Raw genomic sequence first — 26,012 nt, forward strand, 5'->3', positions numbered from 1 at the left:
TATTAGATGTCGGGGTGTTGACCTATTTTTATTGATTTTGAGAGGGGTTCTCTGTGCTTCCTGGATTTTGATGCCTGTTTCCTTCCCCAAATTAGGGAAGTTCTCTGCTATAATTTGCTCCATTATACCTTCTGCCCCTCTCAAAATCAATAAAAATAGGTCAACACCCCGACATCTAATAGTAAAACTTATGAGTCTCATAGACAAAGAGAAAATCCTCAAAGCAGCTCGGGAGAAGAGATATGTAACCTACAAGGGTAGAAACATTAGACTGGCAACAGACCTATCCACAGAGACCTGGCAGGCCAGAAAGGACTGGCAGGATATATTCAGAGCACTAAATGAGAAAAATATGCAGCCAAGAATACTCTATCCAGCTAGGCTGTCATTGAAAATTGAAGGAGAGAGAAAAAGCTTCCAGGACAAACAAAAACTAAAGGAATTTGCAAACACAAAACCAGTCCTACAGGAAATCTTGAAAGGGGTCCTCTAAGCAAAGAGAGAGCCTAAAAGCAACATAGACCAGAAAGGAACACAGACAATATACGGTAACAGTCACATTACAGGCAATACAATGGCACTAAATTCCTATCTTTCAATAGTTACCCTGAATGTAAATGGGCTCAATGCCCCAATCAAAAGACACAGGCTATCAGACTGGATTAAAAAACAAGACCCATCGATATGCTGTCTGCAAGAGACTCATTTTCGACCCAAAGACAGCCCCAGATTGAAAGTGAGGGGGTGGAAAACCATTTACCATGCTAATGGACACCAAAAGAAAGATGGGGTGGCAATCCTTATATCAGACAAATTAGATTTTAAACCAAAGATTGTAATAAGAGATGAGGAAGGACACTATATCATACTTAAAGGATCTATCCAACAAGAAGATCTAACAATTGTAAATATCTATGCCCCTAACATGGGAGCAGCCAATTATATAAGGCAATTAATAACAAAAGCAAAGAAACACATCGACAACAATACAATAATAGTGGGGGACTTTAACACCCCCCTCACTGAAATGGACAGATCGTCTAAGCAAAAGATCAACAAGGAAATAAAGACTTTAAATGACACACTGGACCAAATGGACTTCACAGACATATTCAGAACATTCCACCCCAAAGCAACGGAATACACATTCTTCTCTAGTGCCCATGGAACATTCTCCAGAATAGATCACATCCTAGGTCATAAATCAGGTCTCAACTGGTACCAAAAGATTGGAATCATTCCCTGCCTATTTTCAGACCACAATGCTTTGAAACTAGAGCTCAATCACAAGACAAAAGTCAGAAAGAACTCAAATACATGGAGGCTAAAGAGCATCCTACTGAAGAACGAATGGGTCAACCAGGAAATTAAAGAAGAATTAAAAAAATACATGGAAACCAATGAAAATGAAAACACAACTATTCAAAATCTTTGGGATGCAGCAAAGGCAGTCCTAAGAGGAAAGTATATAGCAATACAAGCCTTTCTCAAGAAGCAAGAAAGGTCTCAAGTACACAACCTAACCTTACACCTAAAGGAGCTGGAGAAAGAACAGCAAATAAAGCCTAAACCCAGCAGGAGAAGAGAAATAATAAAGATCAGAGCAGAAATCAATGAAATAGAAACTAAAAGAACAGTAGAACAGATCAACGAAACTAGGAGCTGGTTCTTTGAAAGAATTAACAAGATTGATAAACCCCTGGCCAGACTTATCAAAAAGAGAAGAGAAATGACCCAAATCAACAAAATCATGAATGAAAGAGGAGAGATCACAACCAACACCAAAGAAATACAAACAATTATAAGAACATATTATGAGCAACTCTATGCCAGCAAATTAAATAACCTGGAAGAAATGGATGCATTCCTAGAGATGTACCAACTACCAAAACTGAACCAGGAGGAAATAGAAAACCTGAACAGACCTATAACCACTAAGGAAATTGAAGCAGTCATCAAAAATCTCCCCAAAAACAAAAGCCCAGGGCCAGATGGCTTCCCAGGGGAATTCTACCAAACATTTCAAGAAGAATTAATACCTATTCTTCTGAAACTGTTCCAGAAAATAGAAATGGAAGGAAAACTTCCAAACTCATTTTATGAGGCCAGCATTACCTTGATCCCAAAACCAGACAAAGACCCCATCAAAAAGGAGAATTACAGACCAATATCCCTGATGAACATGGACGCAAAAATTCTCACCAAAATACTAGCCAATAGGATCCAACAGTACATTAAAAGGATTATTCACCATGACCAAGTGGGATTTATCCCTGGGCTGCAAGGTTGGTTCAACATCCGCAAATCAATCAATGTGATACAATACATTAACAAAAGAAAGAACAAGAATCATATGATCCTCTCAATAGATGCAGAAAAAGCATTTGACAAAGTACAGCATCCTTTCTTGATCAAAACTCTTCAGAGTATAGGCATAGAGGGTACATACCTCAATATCATAAAAGCCATCTATGAAAAACCTACAGCGAATATCATTCTCAATGGGGAAAAACTGAGAGCTTTCCCCCTAAGGTCAGGAACGCGGCAGGGATGTCCACTATCACCACTGCTATTCAACATAGTATTGGAAGTCCTAGCCACAGCAATCAGACAACAAAAAGAAATCAAAGGCATCCAAATTGGCAAGGAAGAAGTCAAACTCTCACTCTTTGCAGATGATATGATACTTTATGTGGAAAACCCCAAAGACTCCACCCCAAAACTGCTAGAACTCATACAGGAATTCAGTAAAGTGGCAGGATATAAAATCAATGCACAGAAGTCAGTGGCATTCCTATACACCAACAACAAGACAGAAGAAAGAGAAATGAAGGAGTTGATCCCATTTACAATTGCACCCAAAACCATAAGATACCTAGGAATAAATCTAACCAAAGAGACAAAGGATCTGTACTCAGAAAACTATAAAATACTCATGAAAGAAATTGAGGAAGACACAAAGAAATGGAAAAACGTTCCATGCTCATGAATTGGAAGAACAAATATTGTGAAGATGTCAATGCTACCTAGAGCAATCTACACATTCAATGCAATCCCCATCAAAATACCATCCACTTTTTTCAAAGAAATGGAAAAAATAATCCTAAAATTTGTATGGAACCAGAAAAGACCCCACATAGCCAGAGGAATGTTGAAAAAGAAAAGCAAAGCCGGCGGCATCACAATTCCGGACTTCCAGCTCTATTACAAAGCTGTCATCATCAAGACAGCATGGTACTGGCACAAAAACAGACACATAGATCAATGGAACAGAATAGAGAGCCCAGAAATGGACCCTCAACTCTATGGTCAACTCATCTTTGACAAAGCAGGAAAGAATGTCCAATGGAAGAAAGACAGTCTCTTCAACAAATGGTGTTGGGAAAATTGGATAGCCACATGCAGAAGAATGAAACTGGACCATTTCCTTACACCACACACAAAAATAGACTCCAAATGGTTGAAAGACCTCAATGTGAGACAGGAGTCCATCAAAATCCTAAAGGAGAACACAGGCAGCAACCTCTTTGACCTCAGCCGAAGCAACTTCTTCCTAGAAACATCGCCAAAGGCAAGGGATGCAAGGGCAAAAATGAACTATTGGGACTTCATCCAGATAAAAAGCTTTTGCAAAGCAAAGGAAACAGTCAACAAAACCAAAAGACAACCGACAGAATGGGAGAAGATATTTGCAAATGACATATCAGATAAAGGGCTAGTATCCAAAATCTATAAAGAACTCATCAAACTCAACACCCAAAGAACAAAGAATCCAATCAAGAAATGGGCAGAAGACGTGAACAGACATTTTTCCAAAGAAGACATCCAAATGGCCAACAGACACATGAAAAAGTGCTCAATATCGCTCGGCATCAGGGAAATCCAAATCAAAACCTCCATGAGATACCACCTCACACCAGTCAGAATGGCTAAAATTAACAAGTCAGGAAACGACAGATGTTGGCGGGGATGAGGAGAAAGGGGAACCCTCCTACACTGTTGGTGGGAATGCAAGCTGGTGCAGCCACTCTGGAAAACTGTATGGAGGTTCCTCAAAAAGTTGAAAATAGAGCTACCATATGATCCAGCAATTGCACTACTGAGTATTTACCCCAAAGATACAAAAGTAGGGATCCGAAGGGGTACGTGCACCCCGATGTTTATAGCAGCAATGTCTACAATAGCCGAACTGTGGAAAGAGCCAAGATGTCCATCGACAGATGAATGGATAAAGAAGATGTGGTATGTATATACAATGGAATATTATGCAGCCATCAAAAGGAATGAGATCTTGCCATTTGCAACGACGTGGATGGAACTGGAGGGTATTATGTTGAGTGAAATAAGTCAAACAGAGAAAGACATGTATCATATGATCTCACTGATATGAGGAATTCTTAATCTCAGGAAACAAACTGAGGGTTGCTGGAGTGGGGGGTGGGGTGGGAAGGATGGGGTGACTGGGTGATAGACACTGGGGAGGGTATGTGCTCTGGTAAGCGCTGTGAATTGTGCAAGACTGTTGAATCTCAGATCTGTACCTCTGAAACAAATAATGCAATATATGTTAAGAAAAAAAAAAAAGAAGAAGAAGAAGGTAGCGGGAGGGGAAGAATGAAGCGGGGGAAATCGGAGGGGTAGACGAACCATGAGAGTCGATGGACTCTGAAGAACAAATAGGGTTCTAGAGGGGAGGGGGGTGGGAGGATGGGTTAGCCTGGTGGTGGGTATTGAGGAGGGCACATTCTGCATGGAGCACTGGGTGTTATGCACAATGAATCATGGAACACTTCATCTAAAACTAATGATGTAATGTATGGGGATTAACATAAGAATAAAAAAAATTAAAAAAAAAAAGCAATCTCTTGCTGGTACTAATGCATTTTAATCAGATTTCCTGTTTTTCAAGTTTGAATATAAAGATAAAAGAAAATATCTGACGTTTCTTATTGTGGAAATAAACAAAGACCAACCGAATGAGAAAAACAAAGGCTATATATTCACAGCATGATATAGCAGGGGAGTCAGCCACCATCACTTGTGTTTTGGTGAAGAAGTGGGAAAACTTAAAGGTGAAAAAAGGAAAGGGTTCAGGGGTACCCTGAGTGGAGGCTGTTGGCAGGTAACGAGAAGTGGGCATCCTATGTGATTGGTTAGAAGAGCATATCTGGCTTTCTTGGCTTGGTCCTAAGTTGGAGGCAGGGACAAACATTAAGCAAGCTGTCAGTTATTAATCAAGTCCTGGACATTTGGGGCCAATTGTTACAGAAGTTATTCTTTAGCTTCCTGGATTGTCACTAGAGATTGCTATCTGGCCAATCTGGCTTCCTGCAAGTTTGGCTTACAGCAGGCTGGCTTCCTGGGTTATTTAGAAAAGGGGGTGTTTTCCCAGGCAGTTTGCTGCAGGTTGTGGGTTTATATGGTCTGGACATCATCCATTTTTACATTCAGTCTCTCATTGTCCTTACTGAAGAAAAAGGATAAGATAAGGCACTCTGCACTAGGGCAAGAGAAGAGTCTTGGAGAACTGGAGTTTGCTCTTTCTAGAAAGTGGCAGAGAAAGGTTGTCTTCTACCAGGATAAAGGAGAAATGATAGTCCGGGTTACCCAGGGAAACATCCAGCCTGAGGGCTTCAGGAAGCAAATGAGACTCCTATTCCTTATACCCTAGGCCAGACTGGCAGGCTTGGGGGCCAACATTCTTAGTCAGAGGAAGTTAAAAGGTGAGACAAGGTACCATCTCCCTCCCTACTCTGCCTACAGGGACCAGTGCACTCAGCTGTGTCCTGGACAAGCAAAAATCCCCAAGTCCCTAACATCAAGGGGCTAAGAGTCTGGTGGGGAGGCTTTCTGTGCATACAATCAATAAATCGCTTGATAAACAGATTATCTATAATATATATGTGCATGTGTATATTTAAGACATCGACCCGTGTGTATGTGTACTAAGACACAGATCACAATCTACAGGATTAAAAATTTGGAACAGCAAATAGAGCACCAACCTACAGATACAGTTTACAATTTTTCTGAAATGTTAAACACTGTACTGTGAATCCCCAAAGAGAATCACAGATAAAGATAATTTTTAGACATTTTCTTTTCACTGACCAATACTGAAAACTCACCAATTTCACTCTCAGAAAAAAAACCACCCTTTTAGTTTGAAATAATTCAAAGAATATAACAGATTTTATTCTTTCGCTGTGTTGCCGTAATCGGCATCATATGCCATTCTAGAACCTTAGCCGAGCGTGGACTCTTGTTAAGGGCTCCCATGTCAACACACATAGGAACATCCATGATGGCGGGTTTTCGTTGTGTTTGGTTTTGTTTCATTTTTGTGCCTTATTAAAACCTTGCAGGGGAGGAGAAACTGAGGTAATTATTTTGAATTTAGAGATAAAGAAACTGAGGCTCAGAGGGTGAAATGACCTTCCCTAGGGGTCAGAGCTGAGAACAAAACAAATGTTTCCAACATTTGTCTTGCTTGTCCCTCTTCCTCTGCTCCTTCCCTGTTTGTGTGCATGCGCTCTCTCAAATAAAATCTTTAAAAAAAAAAAGACTATGGTTTTCAGTTGCTATTCACTGTTGTTTTTCAGTGTTATTACAGTAATTTCTATGCTTGCATTGTTTACATCTAAATTAGGCATGGAGTAATGTAGATCAAAAAGCTAATCTCAAAAAAGGGAAGAGCAAAACTCTTACAGAATGGTGGCTTTTCTCTGGCTAGAAGAGATCTTTTCTATTTATAACCTAGCAAAGACTAATCCATTTGTTTCAATTTCTTTGTTAAATACCCCCCAAGCACTATGGCTTTGATATTTGTGATTTGGGAAGCAACCTACTCGCTTTTAATGAAAATATGCATAAAAGAGAAAACTCTACTGGAATATTTTTCTCTAATTTTTTTTTCATTCAGTTGCCATAGCCTCTTACCGCCTCCAGCACAGAGTTGCTGAACTGCAAACTACACAATAAGATGGGAACAGTGACCATTCAACAAAAGGGAAAAACACAGGTGATGCATTTTACTGAACACTGTCCCATTGCCTTCAAGAAAATTGCACTCTACTTCTCACTGGTAATATAGTGAGAATAATTTAAATGGAAATGTGCTATCCCTGGTAGTTAATTGTCACTGAAGGGCCAGAATGATCCTAAAAGGATTTTGGCCAAAAACGGCAGCTACCTGATCTAGGTTTCCACTTTAAGATGTTAATGCTCAATCCATGATCCACGGAAGGAATCTTGACGTACAAGTGTTTGTCAACTGAATGGTCATTAGCCCTGGATTTCCTTACCCAGCACAGTCAGTATTGGCAAACGATCACCTCGAGATTACTTTTTTATTTGAAAGTTGTAACCAGACACAATATTAACATTTCTACAAATAAAGATAGTTAGCAAGTAATGCACTGGATTTCAAACACAAGATGTCACACACTCTGAGATTCCATGCTGCTGGGGACCCAGTGATCAATGTCCAGGCCCTGCTTTTCTTCTTTAAAAAGGAGAACTTAAAACAGGCAGGGCTGAAATCAAGAAGTCTAGGGAAACAGAATTGAAATGAAGACATGATTGGCAAAAAGGAGAAGGACATGAAACCATCAGTAACTCTGAGATAGAGTGGGCTACAGCGAGGGTATGGACTTTGAGGACAATGGTTTTTATTCAAATCCCAGCCCTGCCATCATTAAATATGGGACCCTGGGCAAATTTCATTTCTCTACTCCTTACTTTACTCATATATAAGTGGGCACAAGCATACCTATCTTGCAGAATTTAATAAAGATTAGAAGTATTACATACAAAAATGCTCAGTGCATTGATTACAAATGGGAGGCATTTCATACATGATAGCTGTTATAGGATTATTTTGGTAATACATATGTCAAAATTGGCTTTCCAAGTTGTTTTTTAGAAACTAGAAAATATTTTCCTATGAAAACAATGTAATTAATTAAATTGACTAATAATAATAATAATTCTTATTGAGCACTTCCCATTTACTTATTAAGTCTGAACAACCAGGAAACAAATACCATTTCCATAGGTACTTTGCAGATAATGAAAGCAAACACATACAAGTGTTGCTCAATGTCACAGAGCTAGTAAGGAATGGACCAAAATATCAAAATGAGGCAATGTGGCTATGGAGTCCTATGCTCTAAGCTGCTCATTATATTGCCTCACTGGTGATTATTAAGTGTTTTTCACCAACCCCTCAGAAACCCATTTATTTTTAATATACTTGAACTACAATATGTTAACAGATTTATTGAGCTATAACTCACATACCAAAATTCACTCAACTTTTACCATACAGTGGTTTTTAATATACTCACAGAGTTGTGCAACCATCGACTTTTAGAATGTTTTCATCATACCAAAAGTAACCCCTTACCCATTAGCAGTCACCCCTCTCACCCCATCTCTTCGGTCCCTGGCAATCACCAATCTACTTTGTCTCCATGTATTTGCCTAATCTGGACAGTTCATGTAAACAGAGGTTTTTTTGTTTTTTTGTTTTTTCCTAAAGATGTATTTATTTATTTTAGAGAGAAATAGAGAAAACGTGTGTGAGTTGGGGGAGGGGCACAGGGAGAGAATCTTCAAGCATAGAGCCCAACTCGGGGCTTGATCTCACGACCCATGAGATTTGACTTGAGCCAAAACCAAGAGTCAGACACTTAACTGACTGAGCTACCCAGGTGCCCTGGACAGTTCATATAAATAGAATCAACTAATAGGTGGTCTTTTGTGATTGGTTTCTTTCACTTAGTGTAATATTTTTAAGATTCATCTATATTGTACCATGCTTCAGTACTTCATTTCTTTTTATTGCCATTGTGAAGATATACCACATTTTGTTTACTCATTCATTCATCATTTAGATGGGCATTTAGGTTGCTTCCACTTTTTTGGTGTTATTAATAATGCTATTATCAACATTCATGTACATATTTTTGGATGAATGTGATGTTTTTAGTTCTCTTGGGTATATACCTAGGAGTGGAATTGCTGGGCCATAACTCTGTTTAACTTTTTGAGGAACTGCCAAATTGTTTTCCAAAGTGATGCATCCCTGGACATTCCCACTAGCAATATTTGAGGGCTCCAATTTCTCCATATACTTGCTAACATTTGTTAATGTTCATCTTTTTTGTTATAGTCATCCTCGTGGGTGTTAAGCAGCATCTAGTGGTTTTGACCTGCATTTTCCTAATGATGAATAACATTCAGCATCTTTTCATGTGCGTCTTGGCCATTAATAGATCTTCTTTGAATAAATGTCTATTCAAAGGAAAACTTATACCCTTTTTCTGAGTTTTTCAAATCTTCTCCCATTTTAAAACTGGGTTGTCTCTATATTGAGTTATCAGAGTTCCTAATATATTGTGGATACAAGTCCTTTGTCAGATAATGATTTACTTCTCATTCTGTGGACTTTAGTTTTACTTTATTGTGTTCTTTGAAACACAGAAGTTTATGATTGATGAAATCTATATATTTTGCCTTTGTCACTGTGCTTTTGGTGTCATATCTAAAAAAAAAAATTGCCTAACTCAATGTTATAAAGACTCACTTCTATGTTTTCTTCTACAAGTGTTATAGTTTTATTTCTTACATTTAGGTCTATTTCTGTTTTGAGTTCATTTTAGTGTATCATATGAGCTAACTTCATTTTTTTTGCATATGGATATCCAGTTGTCCCAGCACAATTTGTGAAAAGACAATTCTCTTCCCATTGCATTGTCTTGGCACCCTTGTCAAAAAGCAATTGATCACAAATGTAAGAGTTTATTTCTGGACTCTCAGTTCTATTTCACTGATTTCTATGTCTACCCTCTGGCAGTTTTAAAAATCATATGTAAGAAGAAAAGAGTGAAAGGGAAAAAATGTACTCTCTCTTTTATGTTTATCCACGTGGTTATCTTTAGTAATGCTCCATTTTCCTTCATGTGGATTTATGTTACCATCTAGTGTTTTCATTTCAATCTGAACAACTGTGTTTAGTAGTTATTGTGGAGCAGGTCTGCTAGTGGGAAATTCTCCCAGTTTTTATTTCTCTAGGAATGGTTTTGAGATGGTTTTGCTAGATCAGAATTCTTGGTTGACAGCCTTTTTCTTTCTGTATTTAAATGTCATGCCACTGCCTCCTGGACTCCATGGTTTCTGATGAAAAATAAGCTGTTAATCATAATGAGGATCCCTTTCCCACAATGAGTCCTCTGTGTTTTCAAAAGACTCACTTTGTTTTTGGCTTTTGGCAGTTTGACTAAGAAGTGTCTAGGTATGTTTCTTAAGTTTATCCTACTTGAAGCTCACTGAGCTTCTTGGATGTGTAGAGTACTGTTTTTCATCTAATTTGCTAGGTTTTTGGCCATTATCTTTTCGGTACTCTTTCTGCCACCTCCCTTTCTTCTCTCCTTCTGAGGACTCCATAACGCATATATTGTTATACTTGCCAGTGCCCCACACATTGTTTCCTTCATTCTCTTTTCTTTCTGTTCCTTAGTATGAATACTTTCAATCAACCTATCTTCAAGTTTACTGATGATTTCCTCTATCAGATCAAATCTGCTGTGGAGCCTCTCTGGTGATTTTATACTGAAGGTGTTATATGCTGTGGCTCTAGATTTTCCATTTGGTTCTGTTCTATGTTTCTATTTCTTTATTATTATCCTCTATTAAGTGAGCTATATCCTTTTTTTATATTTTATTTATTTATTTGAGATAATAAATAATAGCAGGGAGTCTGCTTCTCCCTCTGCCTCTCCCCCCCCATGCTCTCTCTCTCTCATCACTCACTCTCTTTCTCAAATATGTGTGATATGTAATTTTCATTGAGACTATTATTATTGTGTGATCTACTCTCCCCCAGCATTTGTTGTTGCTGATTTTTGTTGTTGCCACTACTTGTTTGTTTAGTGACTTTTCTTGGTTAATTCTGTGAAGTCTCTTACTCTATTGTCATGCGTGCCCACTAAAGCTTCTTCTTGGTTAGCTTAATAGTCAGCTAATGCATGGTCAGAGATTTCCTTAATTGCTTGAACTAGTAACTCTTCCCTCTTTTTGTTGAGAGGCTCTGTGTGAGTTTTGGAGCATGCCTGCAATGCTCAGGCAGTTTAAAACTATGCTCTAGCCATCATTTCTTGCCTGTGATGAGCCTCAGAGTCAGCCAAAGGTGAAGGACTGAGGCCCCCTTGGGCATTTCCTGGGCATGCACCCCACAGCATACATACATTGGAATAGACATCCCCAGGAATATGTCAGAGCTTTTCAAAGCCCCTCATGGGCATCCTGTTCATCAGATTTTATTAAGCACTTTTCTTGCTGTCAGCAGGTTCTCATTTGCCCCAATATTTAAAAAATTGCCACTGATCCTTTTGACTAACAACCTGGGACAAAGCTATACTTATGAGTGAGGTCAAATAACAAGCCTGTCCTGAGAATGCGGATTTCTGAACAGCACAAGTTGGTCAAACAGTGACAGTGCTCTGGATATGAAACTTTGTAAAAAGCCCCATACCTAACCTGCTTACACTGATGTCCACAAGACTGTGGTCTTCATGGTCTTCACACCTAGTGTTGTGAGACTGCTAATTTTCAAGGCTCTCTGGAGCTGGGGAGGAATGGATGAGAGCAAGTCAAGTTACTATCCCACAAATCCTTCTGTTCTTACTGAGGCTTAGCAGATTTTCTTGAATAAATGTTCCTCAAATTGCTGCAACTCTTTGGTTAATGTACAGAGCTCTGCAAATGTTGATTTTGACAATTTTTCTCAGTGCTTTCTTCACTTTTATGGAGGGGCAGAGTTACAAAGATGTTCCCTCTGCCATCCTCAAATCCTGCCCCATCCCCCAATATTTTATAAGCATAATTAAATACTTGAAATTTCAACAGGAACTCTGGACACTCTAAATATCTTTCCCTATTATACAGCAAAAATTTCTAGAAAAGAATGCCCTTGAGGAAGAAGAAAAAGAGAGGATCTTTTCTTTTTTTTTTTTTTTTAAAGATTTTTTATTTATTTGATAGAGAGAGACACAGTGAGAGAGGGAACACAAGCAGGGGGGAATGGGAGAGGGAGAAGCAGGCTTCCCACTGAGCAGGGAGCCCGATGCGGGGCTCAATCCCAGGATCCTGGGATCATGATCTGAGCCGAAGGCAGATGCTTAACGACTGAGCTAACCAGGCGCCCCGAGGATCTTTTCTTCTCTAGGCATCCCTCCTAGTGCAGTAGCAATACAAGAGAATTTCCCCCACATTCAGGGAAGGCCAAAAAGGATGTTGTGCCAACTGCTTATAAGTAAGAAATGTTAGTGGTATGATTTTTATATCCCTGGGACTTCTGACACATCTATGAAACAACTAGAGAAAAGAGACTTTATAGAAACTTCTACCAACAAACCTCATTTATGAGCACCTACCATGTATCAGATACTGTACTAGTTGTGAATATGACAAACATGGCCCAGCTATCTTAGAACATATGACCTCAGGGGGCTACACTGAACTCAAGAGGTGATCAGAATACAGTATAAATGCTTAAAAAGAATGTATAAGGTGCTTTTGGATACATGCTAACTTATTCTCTTAAAAGAAATGACCACTTCTCTAACATCTGAAGGATAAACAGGAATTGGCTGTGAAGGGGATAGAAGGAGAAAAGGAAGGGGTAAAGGGAGGTGAGACTATCACACGGGATGGTCTGGTGGGAGGAAGAATTTTGGCTAAATTAAAAACAGTACAGGGCAGGGCAGTGGCAAGAAGTATGGACACAGTAATAAACCTGGAATTTTGGGTAAAGCTGAATCTCTGACCAAAATTATAAAGTTGGAAAGGAGTATTAGCCATGGGATTACATGGTGAATTAACCTTCACAATGAATGTTAATGTCTGTTGGAGATAGAACAGAATGAGTGAAAAATCCATTTGGAGAGCAAAGCTTTGGTTTTAACAAGAAGACTTTAACAAGAAACTTTAACAGCAGTTGAACCAGAGTGGAAAGGTTTTTTTTTTAGAAAATGAATGACAAGAAAGGGAAAACAGAGAGCAGAGAACAGTGTTTGGATCTGAGTGCATATCCCCAGTTAGCAAGGACACTGAACACTGGAGGTCACTCTCCAAACATCCATTGTACCTCTTCCTCCTTCCTAACAGAACCCTGATGTAGTTCATGTGTTTACTTCCCCCGAGGTATTCCACTGGACTTAGAGAAATCTGACCTTTTCCTGGCTTCAGGAGTTGATCTATTGGTTTAAAGATAATCTCATAGCTCCTTGCCAGTAATTCTTCCAGAATGGAAATGTGACTTAACTGGCTCAATCAGACTGAAGGAAAAGATTTTTGTTCCCTGTGTGATGGAGAGGTACATTCTTTCTCCTACTGGAAGACTGCTGCCCCAGCCTGTGGCTAGCTACTTGTTTCTCAGACTCCTTTGTAATCGTGAGTGCCCATGTGACATGGTTATGATCACCAGGACAAGGTCTCCTAGGAGGTTTCTGGAAGGCCATTTGGGCCTGGTGTGGTGGCTCGACAATGCTGAAGCTCTCAAATACTTTCTAACCTTCCATTCCAGGTGCTGCTGGCAGCCGTCTTGACTTAAGCAAGTGCAAGGACAGAGCTGACCAGGGAGGAAGTGCAGAAACAAGAAAACCTTCCACCCGGGTGCGCAATCCCTGAAGTCCGCCCTACTGCTAGGCTGGGCTTCCTTCACCCACGTCAAATTCCTTGTCGCTTAAGCCAGGTTCCAGTTGCATTTCTGTTACTTGAACTTGAAAGCATCCTAAAAGCCACAGTAGGGAAATAAACTCACAAAGAGACCAGGAGAAGAAGATTAGATGGTAGAAAGAGAATCAGAAGAGCTCAGTGTGATACAATCTGATGTAGGATGAAATTTTACGATGGAAAGAACTGCTGGCATGTCAGTGCTCACTGTAGGAGATTTATCCAGGAAGATGTTTTTCCTGTACTATTTCTGCTTTGGATATAGAACCTCTTTAAATCAATCTGTCTTCATGGTCACCACACCATGGTTTTCTGACTTACAAAATATTCAAGTCTAACTGATGGCAGCCTACTTTACAATTGGATTATGATGATTATAGTGTGCTTTTACAATGAAATACAGAATTAAGTATGGTCGAGAAAGACTTATTTAATGTAGGTAAATTGACACTACATTGGAACTTTCTTTCCCCAAGTAGAAAAAAATTCTTCAATGAAGTCTTCTACATCTTATATTCTATTCAAGATGTTCTTTAGCAAAACAAATTTTTTTTTGAAAAATGTAAAACACTTAAAAGTAGAGAGAACAGTGTTAACTTCCATATATCTGTCACCCAGATCCCCAAATTATCAATATTTTGTAACTCTGCTCTTCCTTTCCCATCTCTCTCAGATAAGTGAATGTAGTAGCTACATTGCCATTGGTAAGAATGGGCCTCTTAATTCTGCACCTACTTATTGTACTTTACCCTACCTGCATGAGCAGGGCAGGTGTTCGCTAGACTAGGATTGCTGCCCGCAATCTAGACCAGCACAGTGGTCAAACCTCATGTCCTTTCCAAAAGTGGAAACATATTGAGCATAAATGAAGAGAAGGAGGAATAGTAGCTGGGAGTAAGGGAATGAACAAATGGGTTTTGTAATGGAGGGAAATCCAATATTATATCAACACCTCAAAAGAGGCTCAGGGCAAGAGATGATACTCTCAATTATACCAGATGCATGAAAAGGTAAAGCCATATATTTCTAGGACCACTCATACTTTTGGAACCTGCTGAGAGCTGATGGAGGCCTGCCAACTTGAGTGGCCTTGCCCTGGGAGCTATTTTCAAATGGTATAATGATGGGCTGGCCTAATTATTAGTGATTGAATGGAACGCTAGTAACATGCCAATAGCTATTAACTGTTATGATCCTTTGTTGTGGGCACCTCCAATTCATAGCCAATCAGAAGCATAGGGGACAACCTGAACTTGCAATTGGTGTCTGAAATGGGGTAGGGGCAGTCTTGTGAGACTAGGCCCTTAACCCATGCAACCTGATGCCACCTCTAGGTAGATAGTGTCAGAATGGAGTTAAATTTGTAGGACACCCAGGCTGTGTCCTCTGAGAACTGGAGAACCGCTTGGTGGTACTGGAAAACACACATCGGAGATGTAAAATCAGCTGTCTGAACATGAGAATGTGTTTTCTTATATATGAACAATGTCTAGATGGCAGTTAGATTCTCAAGCTGGATCACTGAGGCCCATCTAACCTATAAGGTGGATGACATTTACATTTTTATTAAAACTACGAGTTAATTTACCTCCCACTTTATTAATACATCTAAGAAGAAGAAAGAGCTTGCCAAAGCAATCATAAACTTCCGACCAGTCTCTACCAAAATTAAAAGTAGACATTCTTACCATTTGGATTTAATTTACCAAAATAAAAACTTCTAATTTTTCTCTTGTGTTTTTTGTTTTGTTTTGTTTGTTTGTTTTGCCATTAAGTTGTTAGAATCACTCAGTTTCTTTATCCTACAAATCTGCCACAACATGTTCTAAAAATATTTGCCTTTTTTTTTTTTTTCTATCCACTCAGAAGTAGTGGTTCTCAAAATGTGGTCCAGGGATACCTAGCGGATTCCTAGACCCTTTGAGGGGTTCTGCAAGATCAAAACTATTTCCTTCATAATATAAGGATGTTATTTGCCCTTTTCATACTCAATCTTTCATGGTGTACAATGGAATTTTCCAGACGCTACTTGACATATGACACTATCACCACTCTAATGGATGTATATGTGAAGTAGATATGAGAACACTCTTATCCTGTATTAAGCCAGACATCAAAGAGATTTGTAAAAATATAAAACCATTCCACTTTTCTTACTACATTTTTTGTTTTGAAAATAAAGTTATTTTTTAACTTATAAGATTTACTTACTTATTTTGAGAGAGAGAGAACAAGCAGGGGGAGGGGCAGAGGGAGAGAGAGAATCTCCAGCAGACTCCCCGCTGAGCACAGAACCCAACGTGGGGCTCAATCTCATGACCCCGAGATCACAACCCAAGCCGAAACCAGGAGTTGGATGCCTAACCAACTGAGCCACCCAGGCACCCCTAAAGTTATTTTTTAAGTTATTTATATTAACATGCAATGAGGTTTTTGTTATTTTTAAAGAATTCCTAAATATTACTTTTATTTTTAATTTCTAATAATCATATTGATAGACATAGCCCCCCCAAACACACAGACTCCTTGGGGTGCTCCCTATTTTTTAGAGTGTAAAGGGGACCTAAAGTCAAAATGTTTGAGAACTGCTCTTCAAGAAAACTTCCTTTCTTCACCATCTAAACTGAACTTTTGGCTAATGGGATGAAAAGATTCTTTTTGCAATCTTTTTGCAAATGTCGCTGGATGTAAAATCTATCTCCTCCCTGACATTCCTCTCTGTGGTAAGCATTATCTGATTTTGAGTAGGAAAAAGACAACGATTAGTGAGGATGAAGTCTAAGTTAGCACTCACCTTCACTAATTCTGTGTAGCCTGTTTCTCTTGGGGTCCACCACGGCTGGGCTTTCAGTCCATGCACGTTGTACAGAGAGCGCTGCCATACAGATGCAAAATGGCCCCTCTTGTGCCCAAGCTCATACCACTTATATGCCTGAAAGAACAGAAAGCTTGAACTACGTACACATGAAGCATTTCTATTAATTAAAAAATAGAGAATCACTTTTGTAACATTTAAATAAAGAGTTTGCTAGTCAGGTGCCCAAATTTGTTAGACTGGTGAAAATACCATTACTTGACTGGGTTTCTGATAATGACATATTATTCTTATAAATGCATGTCTGCATTTTATTTTCCCTCTGAGGCTTTATGCTCTCCTAATGCGGATTCATGCTGCACTCATTTTGGTCTTCCTCGGAGCGCCCAGCACAGAGTCAAGGACTTCTTTGTCAAGTGGATAAATAATCTAAGAAACCATAATGGATTTTATCTTTTAGCTTTCATTTCTCAAGTTCTACTCTTATGTTTCCTTTAAAAGGAAAGGATTTTAATAATTTCCTCAAAGATATTTGATTTACTGAATAGGATTGTGAAAAGGAAAAGTGACTTCTTTTCACACATATCTTCTTCCCATGTCTGCATTTCAGAAGTCGGCCCCAAGGTAACAGAGTATAAATCCTCCATTAAATTAAATAGACAGAAAGGAAATATCATTCTGATCTGGCAATAAATATAGCAAGAGCCCATATTAGACTTTTTAAAGGGGAATTTTGGTTCCTTTTCATTTTTGTTTTTTTCTGCCACGAGGGATAACATTTGTGGCTTTAGGCTAGTTGTAACACGATACGATTTGCCTCCAAGACTAGCCTTTTCAGGGACAGCTGGCTGCAGAGTATGCTGCTCCATATGTCTTCTTCCAGTGACACCCTCACCATATGCTTCCCAGGGGCCCTCCCCACAAGGTTCTTGCACTGCACACGCTCACTCCATTGTCTTCAGGTTGGACGACGCTCCAGTGCTGTACTTAATAGTATCGCCCTCATGCCTCTAAGTCTGAGCTAATGATGACTTTTTGAAGAGTGATTTCAAATACACACTGTGATCAGTTAAACACAGGCATTTAATATCAGGTGGACTAAGGAAGATATTCAAAAGAATATCTTCATAAAACTCCAGATATACTTTATTTTTATTATTATTATTTTTAAAGATTTATTTATTTCAGAGAGAGAGAGAGACAGTGAGCATGGGGGGAGGAGGGGGAGAGGGAGAGGGAGACAATCTCAAGCAGACTCCCTGCTGAGCATGGAGCCTGATACAGGGCTCCATCTCACAACCCCAAAATCATGACCTGAGTTGAAACCAAGAGTCGGACGCCCAAATGACTGAGCCATCCGGGCACCCCCCAGATATACATTAAATGTAAAAAATATTACCTTTTAAAAGTCTTACAATTCTTAAGTCAAAATTTCCTTCATTAGAAAAGTCAAGTGTGATAACAATACCACTTCGTATTTCCAGTAACACTTTTCAGTTTACTACTCACTTTTCCATGTGCAATCACATTTGATCTAATAACCTCAAATATGTCCATTTTTACAAATGTTGAAACTGAGGTTTAAAAAGGCTAAATTATCTTGAACTATAACCCAGGGCTCTGGCAACTTATTCCACTCTCCTCCTATCTTTGTGTCATTAAAAAAGAAAAAAACTATCAAAAGTGATATTCTTATTTATCTTTCTCAATAATATCTCAAATCAAGAATGTATCTACTAATCATTCTTCTATGATTTCCTTGAAATACATGTAAGTTGTAGCCATAAAGGAGTTTCTTAAAAAGCCAGAAACTTAAAATGGCTAATCATTGTCTGAATTTAAAAAAATAATAATAACATTTTACTTCTGAAATTTATTTGACTTTTTAAGTTATTTCTGTCCAATTTAAATTTAGGATTTTATTTCCTATAGGAAATAAACAACAATATTAATTATCACAGGTGATTTTTTGGAATGCTTATTTTGAGTCAGCAGCAATTCATTTTATGGACAAGGCACACTGTCAAAGTGAGGAAAAAAAAAAATACTATAGGAAAACCAAACCAGCAAAGCTCACAGCTCTAGTTCAGGAGTCAGAAGTCAGAATGTAGCCCTGGACCTAATATTCACCATGCTGAATGCCTGGGCAAGTCACTTTGCTTACAGTGCCATGCAGTCCAGGAGGACCCTTCATTTTGTAGCCCCCTGCTATTCAACTTTTAAAGACACAAAACCATGACAATGATATGCTGGGAATTTTAAGAAATTATCTTCAATTACACAGAGGACCCAATAAAATCAGTCAGATTGCTTTCTTACAATACAAATTGCTAGAACATCAATGATCAAGTTAGAATCTTCTGAAAATTCTCTCTTTACTATTTCCCTTTTAAACCTCGAATCAAGGATATGAAAATAAACAGATCACCTGGGGATCCCTTCTTACATGTGTTTTATATCAATGTCTTCTATGCTTCAAATTACTGCCAGGTGTGGGTCACACACACACACACACACACACACACTGTGTAGTCACAGAAATAATATGTCCACAGAACTATCTCCACTCAGAAGAGCCCAGGCCCCGTGTGTCAGGTGTGGTCCCAGCTGGAGCCTGTCCCGCCTGGAGCACACAAGACACACTTGTGACAATGGCTGGCTGCCGCTGGACTGTGGAGACTGTGAGTGCCATCCCTTGGACATACAACTTTATGTATATTTTGCACTGTAGGGTTTTTGAACACACAATGGCCTGGAAGAAAGTAAGACTCAAGCAAGAAACAACAGCTGGGCTCGTCCAGCCATGCCTGAGGGTGGACGGTAACAAAGGGCTACACTGAGCGAGCAGGCGGGAAGGTGGGATGGGAGCCAGAGGCTGAGGAAGCCGACTCCCCCGAACCTGGTCCTGACCTCACTGGAGAGAAGGGGGCAATATCATCAAATGAGAGACGGAGCCCAGGAAGAACAACGGTTTAGGGGAAGACAAGGGAGCTGTCCTCTCGTGTGGGGACCTAAGCAGGCAGCAGACACGGGAATCTGGACTCGGAGTAGGAGACGAGCTGTGGGTTTACAGGTTCTAGAAACCCCAGGAGCAGCTGCAGCTGAACCACTGCAAGACCATCATGGTGTGTCTCCCTCCCTCTTCCTGTCCATTTGAAACAAACCTGTTAGGAAAATCTTCTGCAAAACCAATCTCATTGTCAGCCTCTGCAGCACAGAGGCTGTGGGTTTGCTTCTCTTTTGGTGCCTGAGCAGAGCCCCATGCATCGGAACACGGAAGATGGCTGCTTCCCGGTTTGCAAACTCAGAGCATGACTGTCCGTTCGCAGACCAATACCCGAGATTGAGAATATCCGGACATGGGGCTCCTATAAGCTTATTTTTGTTCTCCTGTAAGGATGAAGCCTTGTGAATTTTTTAAATTCAAGAACTATGATGTCCTTTGCATATTAACGATAATTAAGCTGATAGAACAGTCCCCTAGGTTCAAATCCCAAGCCCCTAACAAATGTTTAGTAGTGGATTCTTTGCCCTTGAAGTAAGGGCTGTTTTCATCTAAGATGTGAGAATAAATCGCAGACTTCTTTTATCTGTCTTTGCCCTGGACCCTAAGATGTTCAAAGATAAATTAATTAGTGACAATTACATTTACAGCAATCAGACATGAACATTTATGCAGTGTGAGATACCACAGCAAAATCTTTCTTATCCTTGTCACTCAAAGGAGGTACCAGGCATTTATATCTAAAACAATGAAGGAACACAAAAATGAGAACGAATCAGCAAGTTATTTTCCCTTCTTCACTTCTAATACTTCATTTTATTCCAGTTGACTGACTGATAGGTTAGAGGGGAAAGGGACATATGCACAGTAACGTATAAAGAAAACAGTGTCAATCATCCAAATCTCTCTTACCCCAAATTGGTTCATGTGTCTCGCTGGCAATTACCCCATCACAAACCCCCCTGCTCTTATGAACCCTCACTTGTCCAGATGGTTCCGTGTTCTTATTAATTTTAGAAACCTGAAGCTGTGTTGTCTTGCTGACTGCATTTTACAACATATATGGAAGGCAATGGTTACAAAGATTCAGTGTCTCGCTTCACCCCTTTATCCAGGTCTGTAAGGAGAGCCCAGCCTAGAGCCCTGTGATGATGTAAGAGAAAAGGTAGGGTTCACTCCCCACCAACAGTGATGGTGATCATGACAATTTGGGAACTTCAGTACACGGATGTCATGATTAATAATAATCTAATGTTATGTTTAAAGAAGCTGACATGGTACTCAGAAAAAAAAAAAGGCAATAATCACAAAGAAAACATGTAACTTGTTTTAGCTAGTACATTTTCCATGTCAGTATCTGTCATTACTAGAGCTACAGGTATTCATCTGAAACTTGGTATTAAATACCAGAGGGTAATTTACATAATTAACCACTGGGTTCAGTGCATGCTTAGGACTCAGCTGAACAAAGAGTTCATTCTAAAAATAACTACTTTTTAAATTCCAAAAATAAAATAAAAACAAATCTAGGCATACTGTTAAAATATTTTTAAAATATTTAAGCAACTTCAGAGATACCTTTTCATTTCATAATTTTAAAAATATTTTTTCAGGGCAATGCTTATCTCTTTATGCGCCCAGACCCACACGTGTGCACGCACACACTTACACACATACATATACATGTACTAAGGGAGAGGCTGCTCTTATGATTACTCAGCTAGTTTCTTGAAATAAACTATAAAGGTCAAAAATCCCAAAAACTCTTTCTAGGCTTGTAGGAGTTGTTGGGCTGTTTGAAAAAAAGTTTAAATAGTTAAACAGTTTCAATCACCACCTTCAAAGTGTATGCTCAAAGTATTTTTTCAAGTATAAATTTCTCCTAGAGTTACCTGCCTCCCTCCTGCAACTCTACCCTCTGTTAAGAGAACAAAAAATTCACAAGTTCATTACCTCTTTGTTCCCAACCCGCTGCATGGCATCCCCCAGGTGGAAGTAAAACCTCCCATCATCAGTGCCAGGATCCCCAGATTCTATTCCTTCCTGTAAAAAGGACAGTGTTCATATTTAATGAAAAAAATTAAATACTAGCTTTAATTCATTGATTTACTTCATTTTTATATACCATACAAAAATCTAAGGCCCAGAAAAATTCATCTCAATTTAAAGTTTGGCAATTAGGTTACTGGTCAACATTTAGAATGCAAATGCAAAAAGAGGTGATAAAGCTAAATTTAATAATACATTTATCATTAGTTAACAATGTAATAGACCAGAAAATTAGTATGTGAATCATCTCTGCAGATCACTATCCCAGAGAATTTCTTGACTGGGTATCTATCCCATTTATTTTGCTCTCCAAATCTGGAGGCTTTTTATTCTTGAACTAAAATGTTTAGTTGTTCCTAAGATGTTTGAAGTGATAGAGACCCAAGTGAAAATAATATTTCTTTCTACTCAAAACAAATGTATCTTCACCTTTTAATGAGATCTTTTATAAAACTTACAATAGGATTAAAGCCAGCTGGACTCTTTGAAAATGTAGTTGTTATTAAACAAATCCTATGCTAAAACATTTAGCTGATTTCTACCCCATCTCCCACATACAGACTGAATGTATATAAACAACAGCAACAACAAAAAAGTGAGAGAAAAAATATTAAAGCAAGAGAATGCATTTAGAAAAGCAAAAGGACAAAGGTAAAAAAAATATCTAAATGTCAAGAAATTCTTTCTAAAACTGCATTTTCAGGGCTCTTCATTAGAAATCCATTACCTTCACTGGGGAGAAATTTTATTTGCATAATGTTGGAAAGTACCAGCAAGGAACAGGAATAGCATCACTCAGGAGAGGAGAGCTGCGATCAGGGACTGACAGGTTAACTAACAGACCCAGCTCTCTGTTTCCCCATTTCTGAAGCAGGGAGAGCACTATTAGTCCCTTATTATGTCAAAGGAAATGTAAGGGGAACACTTTCAATCAGAGAAACCCATATGCCCAGAGGGTCCTGGCAGGGAATGTAAAGGTTTAGAGACGCCCGGTGACAGCCGAGACAGACTAGGGTGGGGGGGGGTGCAGGCCACCTCAAGGGGACAACATTGCTCTTCTCCTGTGCTGGGATGTGGGCCAGATGTGATCTTTCAAGAGAAATCAGAAATTTGCATGATTATACAAAACGCTCAGATTTTTAACTAAAGCAAGCAATTAAAATTGTTTTTAATAGAACTGTACTGGCCAAATAAAATATGCAAGCTATTTGCAATCAGTGGGTTGCTATTTGAGATCTCTGATTTAAGTCATGTGAAAGAAAGAGATCATGGAAGTGTGATGTATACTGCTACTTAAAAAAAAAAAAAGCTCTCAAGTATTCTATCATCCACCTGTCTAATATGGTAGCTGCTAGGTACACGTCACTATTTAGATTAAAATGAATTAAAATGAAAGCTAGAAACCCAGTTCCTCAATCATATTAGCCACATTTCAGGTGCCCAAAGGCACATGTGGCCAGTGGCTACCATATTGAAGCATACAAATAAAGGACATTTTCACTATGACAGAAAGTTCTGTTGAACAGCCCTTAGCTAGACCAAGTGTGATTCTGGTGCATCTGCAAGGATTTGCAACTAGATATACAAGATAAAAAAAGACAGCATATTTTAATCTGAATATCTTGAGCTATCACATTTTTTAGGGTTTGACCTATTCAGGCAACATTTGTTACCGTAGTTCATGTGGGTTGTCATGAGTCCTGTTCAAACTAGACTGAATGTATAGTTAAACTGTAAAAGGAACATTAAATGCATTGCCTATATTTTATATTAGTAATTTTGGTCTACCTTTCCCATTTAAATAAAACTAATAACCACAGTTTTAGGAATTTCTTCAGAACGTCTTTTCCAAATAATCTCTGCTCATATGGTTGGCATTTCCACATCCAACACTCTCAATCACTGCCTATGAATGTCATGGTCAGAGGGTGTACATTTTGAAGATGAAAAGACTCAGCAGTGCATGCCAATCAATTGACAATGCATAATCAAGGGAGTCCAAATGATTCAAAGGAATCAGAAGATGAAAAAAGAGGAAGGGCAGGGACAGTTACCTTTAAATAGGGAATGCTCTCAGCAATTTTGTTCTGCGCCTTCAGGATAAAGCCATAATGCACTTTAGCAAAGCCGTCGTTCGGTGTCACATTCAGAACCTAAACTCAAAGGAAACAGAAAACTATTGTAACTGATTACAAATTCTACAAATGGCTGTCAAAACAAATTTTAATTAGCTTTGCTGTGCTTGGAGCAGATTATGATGTCACAGCTTAAAACACTAGTGTTTTGTCTCATTGCAATATTAGGTTTAAATGCTCCCATTTCTCATCAACTCAAAATGCTTGCACATCTATACATCAGTTTTTCGAGAAGGAAGAAATGAATGAAAAGGCAATGACCATGAAAGCACTGATTGAACAATGCAAATCAGCAAAGTATCTGTCAACCTTTATGACCTCAACATTTTGTTAGTGATCAGGGTAAAAAACGGTTTTAAATTTGTTGTATTTAAAGTCAACTCTGAATGGTTATCATATATTTGTTTATATGCCTACTTTACATATTGCCTTAAAATAAGAGCAAATTTAGATTTGCATTTGTAATATATCATGATCCATTCATTTAACAATAATTTCTTGAACGCCCAGACCATTTTAAGGACCGAGGATAAAGTGATGAGCAAATCCAATATTCTGTGATAAAACCCAAGTAAATATTTAATATAAGTCAAATCACTGTTTATTATCATATGCATTTATTATGATTAAAGATAAATTATGCAGAATGTCTTTAAATTAAGTATTAGCAGTAGGAAATCAAAACAACAACATTCAACTTGTGAAGCTGCACAGACAAACTAATGCATGGAACAAAAGTGAAAGATGAAGAAGATTTGAGTAGAGTGAATATAAAGATGGATATCCTGAATATCCTGTGGCTTCTCTTCATCCTTCAGCCTGAGTGGGACAGGGGAGTTGCACCCACCATGGGCTCCTTACACAGGACCAAGTGTTCAGGAGAGGGGCCCCCTCCCCTTGAAGAGCCCACAGTGCACACTGCTGATACTTTAGAATTTTTCAGTTTTTATGTGGTCCTGTACCTCATCCATTCACAAATCCAGTCAACGTTACCTTCCAAATATATTCAGAATCATGCACCTGCCACCATATTCACCACTGCCACCCTGGTTCCCATCTCGTTACCTCTCCCCTATGTTCTCACACAAGTCTCCTAACTGTGGACCTTTTGCACCCCCAGTCCTGCTATCCTGAGCCCAACCTCCACAGCGGACCCTGAATGAGCTCACTAAATCCTCAGTCAGACCCCATCTCTCCCCTGTTCAGAACCCAGATGGGTTCCATTTCAATCAGAGTAAAAGACCAAGTTCTAGGGACAGTCTTCTGGGCCTCCTTTGAGCTGGGCCTCTATACGTCTCTGGCCTCCTCTTCTAAGCCCGCCCTGAGGCGCCCTGGACTCCCTGCTGCTGCACAGCAAGTCAAAGGCGCCCCTGCCTCAGGACCTTTGCATGTGCATACTCCTTTGCCTCAAACACTCTTCTCCCAGATATCCAAATGCTCACTCCTTCACCTTCATGAAGTCTTCGCTCAGAGGTCACCATCTTGGTGAAGCCAACCCCCAACCATTCCATATAGAACAGAACCAATCCCCTGTGCACTAATCACCCTTTTGACTTCTTTATCCTGATTCCTTTTCTTCATAGTGCTCATCACCATTTGACTTCTCATCCTTTTATTTTTCCCACTAAGATGTAAGCTGTGCAGGGATTTTGTCTGTTGCACTCACTGCTGATCCCCCAGTGCTTAGTACGGTGCCCAGCATATGGCAGGTCATCAAGAAAGCTATAGTAACTGAATGGTTGAGTGCATGCCGGGCTTTCCTCCTAACCAGATTTCTGAAAGCACAGACTCTGCTTCTTCTTCACCTTCCAAGCACCTGTTAACTGAGCTCGATGCTGAGCAAAAGCACAATAAATACTTCTGGAATTGAACTGAATTGAGGCCAGTCACGTTTCTGCCAGCGAAACTATGAGGGGCCTATTGCAATGATTGCAGATACACAGATGACAATCATCCTCTCAAGTAATTAACAAATGTATTCATTTGCCAGATATTTTAGAATACACAGAGCTCTTCTAGGGTCTGGACATAGAAACATAAAAGAGATATACTCTCTTTTCTCAAGGTATGTCTCAGTCAAGGGAGGAAGACAGATTCGCAAGCACACAGTGGTCATACAATATGGTAAGTGTAGCCATGGCAATAGGCACAAGGCATGCAGGGGGTAAAGAGGAGGAGCACCCAGCTCACTCTAGGGTTGGTGTGGCAAAAGCAAGGTCTGAGAGGCGTTTAGGGATAAATAGAGGAGTTCACCAAGCAAAGGGAAGATGGG

General features: G+C 39.3%; 1 protein-coding gene across 1 annotated transcript in view; it reads right to left on the reverse strand.

Moving 5' to 3' along the window:
• The window catches only part of ASPH (aspartate beta-hydroxylase), a 220,427-nt gene that overhangs the window by 34,500 nt on the left and 159,915 nt on the right, over positions 1 to 26,012 (reverse strand). The window contains exons 19-21 of the mRNA XM_044914635.1: positions 23,660 to 23,758; positions 21,510 to 21,599; positions 16,532 to 16,669 (exon numbers count right to left, since the gene is read on the reverse strand). Of these exons, the coding sequence (XP_044770570.1) occupies positions 16,532 to 16,669; positions 21,510 to 21,599; positions 23,660 to 23,758 (327 nt within the window). The remainder of the gene's footprint in view (positions 1 to 16,531; positions 16,670 to 21,509; positions 21,600 to 23,659; positions 23,759 to 26,012) is intronic.

This window comes from Neomonachus schauinslandi, chromosome 4, assembly GCF_002201575.2.
Source record: "Neomonachus schauinslandi chromosome 4, ASM220157v2, whole genome shotgun sequence".
In the NCBI taxonomy this organism is placed as follows: Eukaryota; Metazoa; Chordata; class Mammalia; order Carnivora; family Phocidae; genus Neomonachus; species Neomonachus schauinslandi.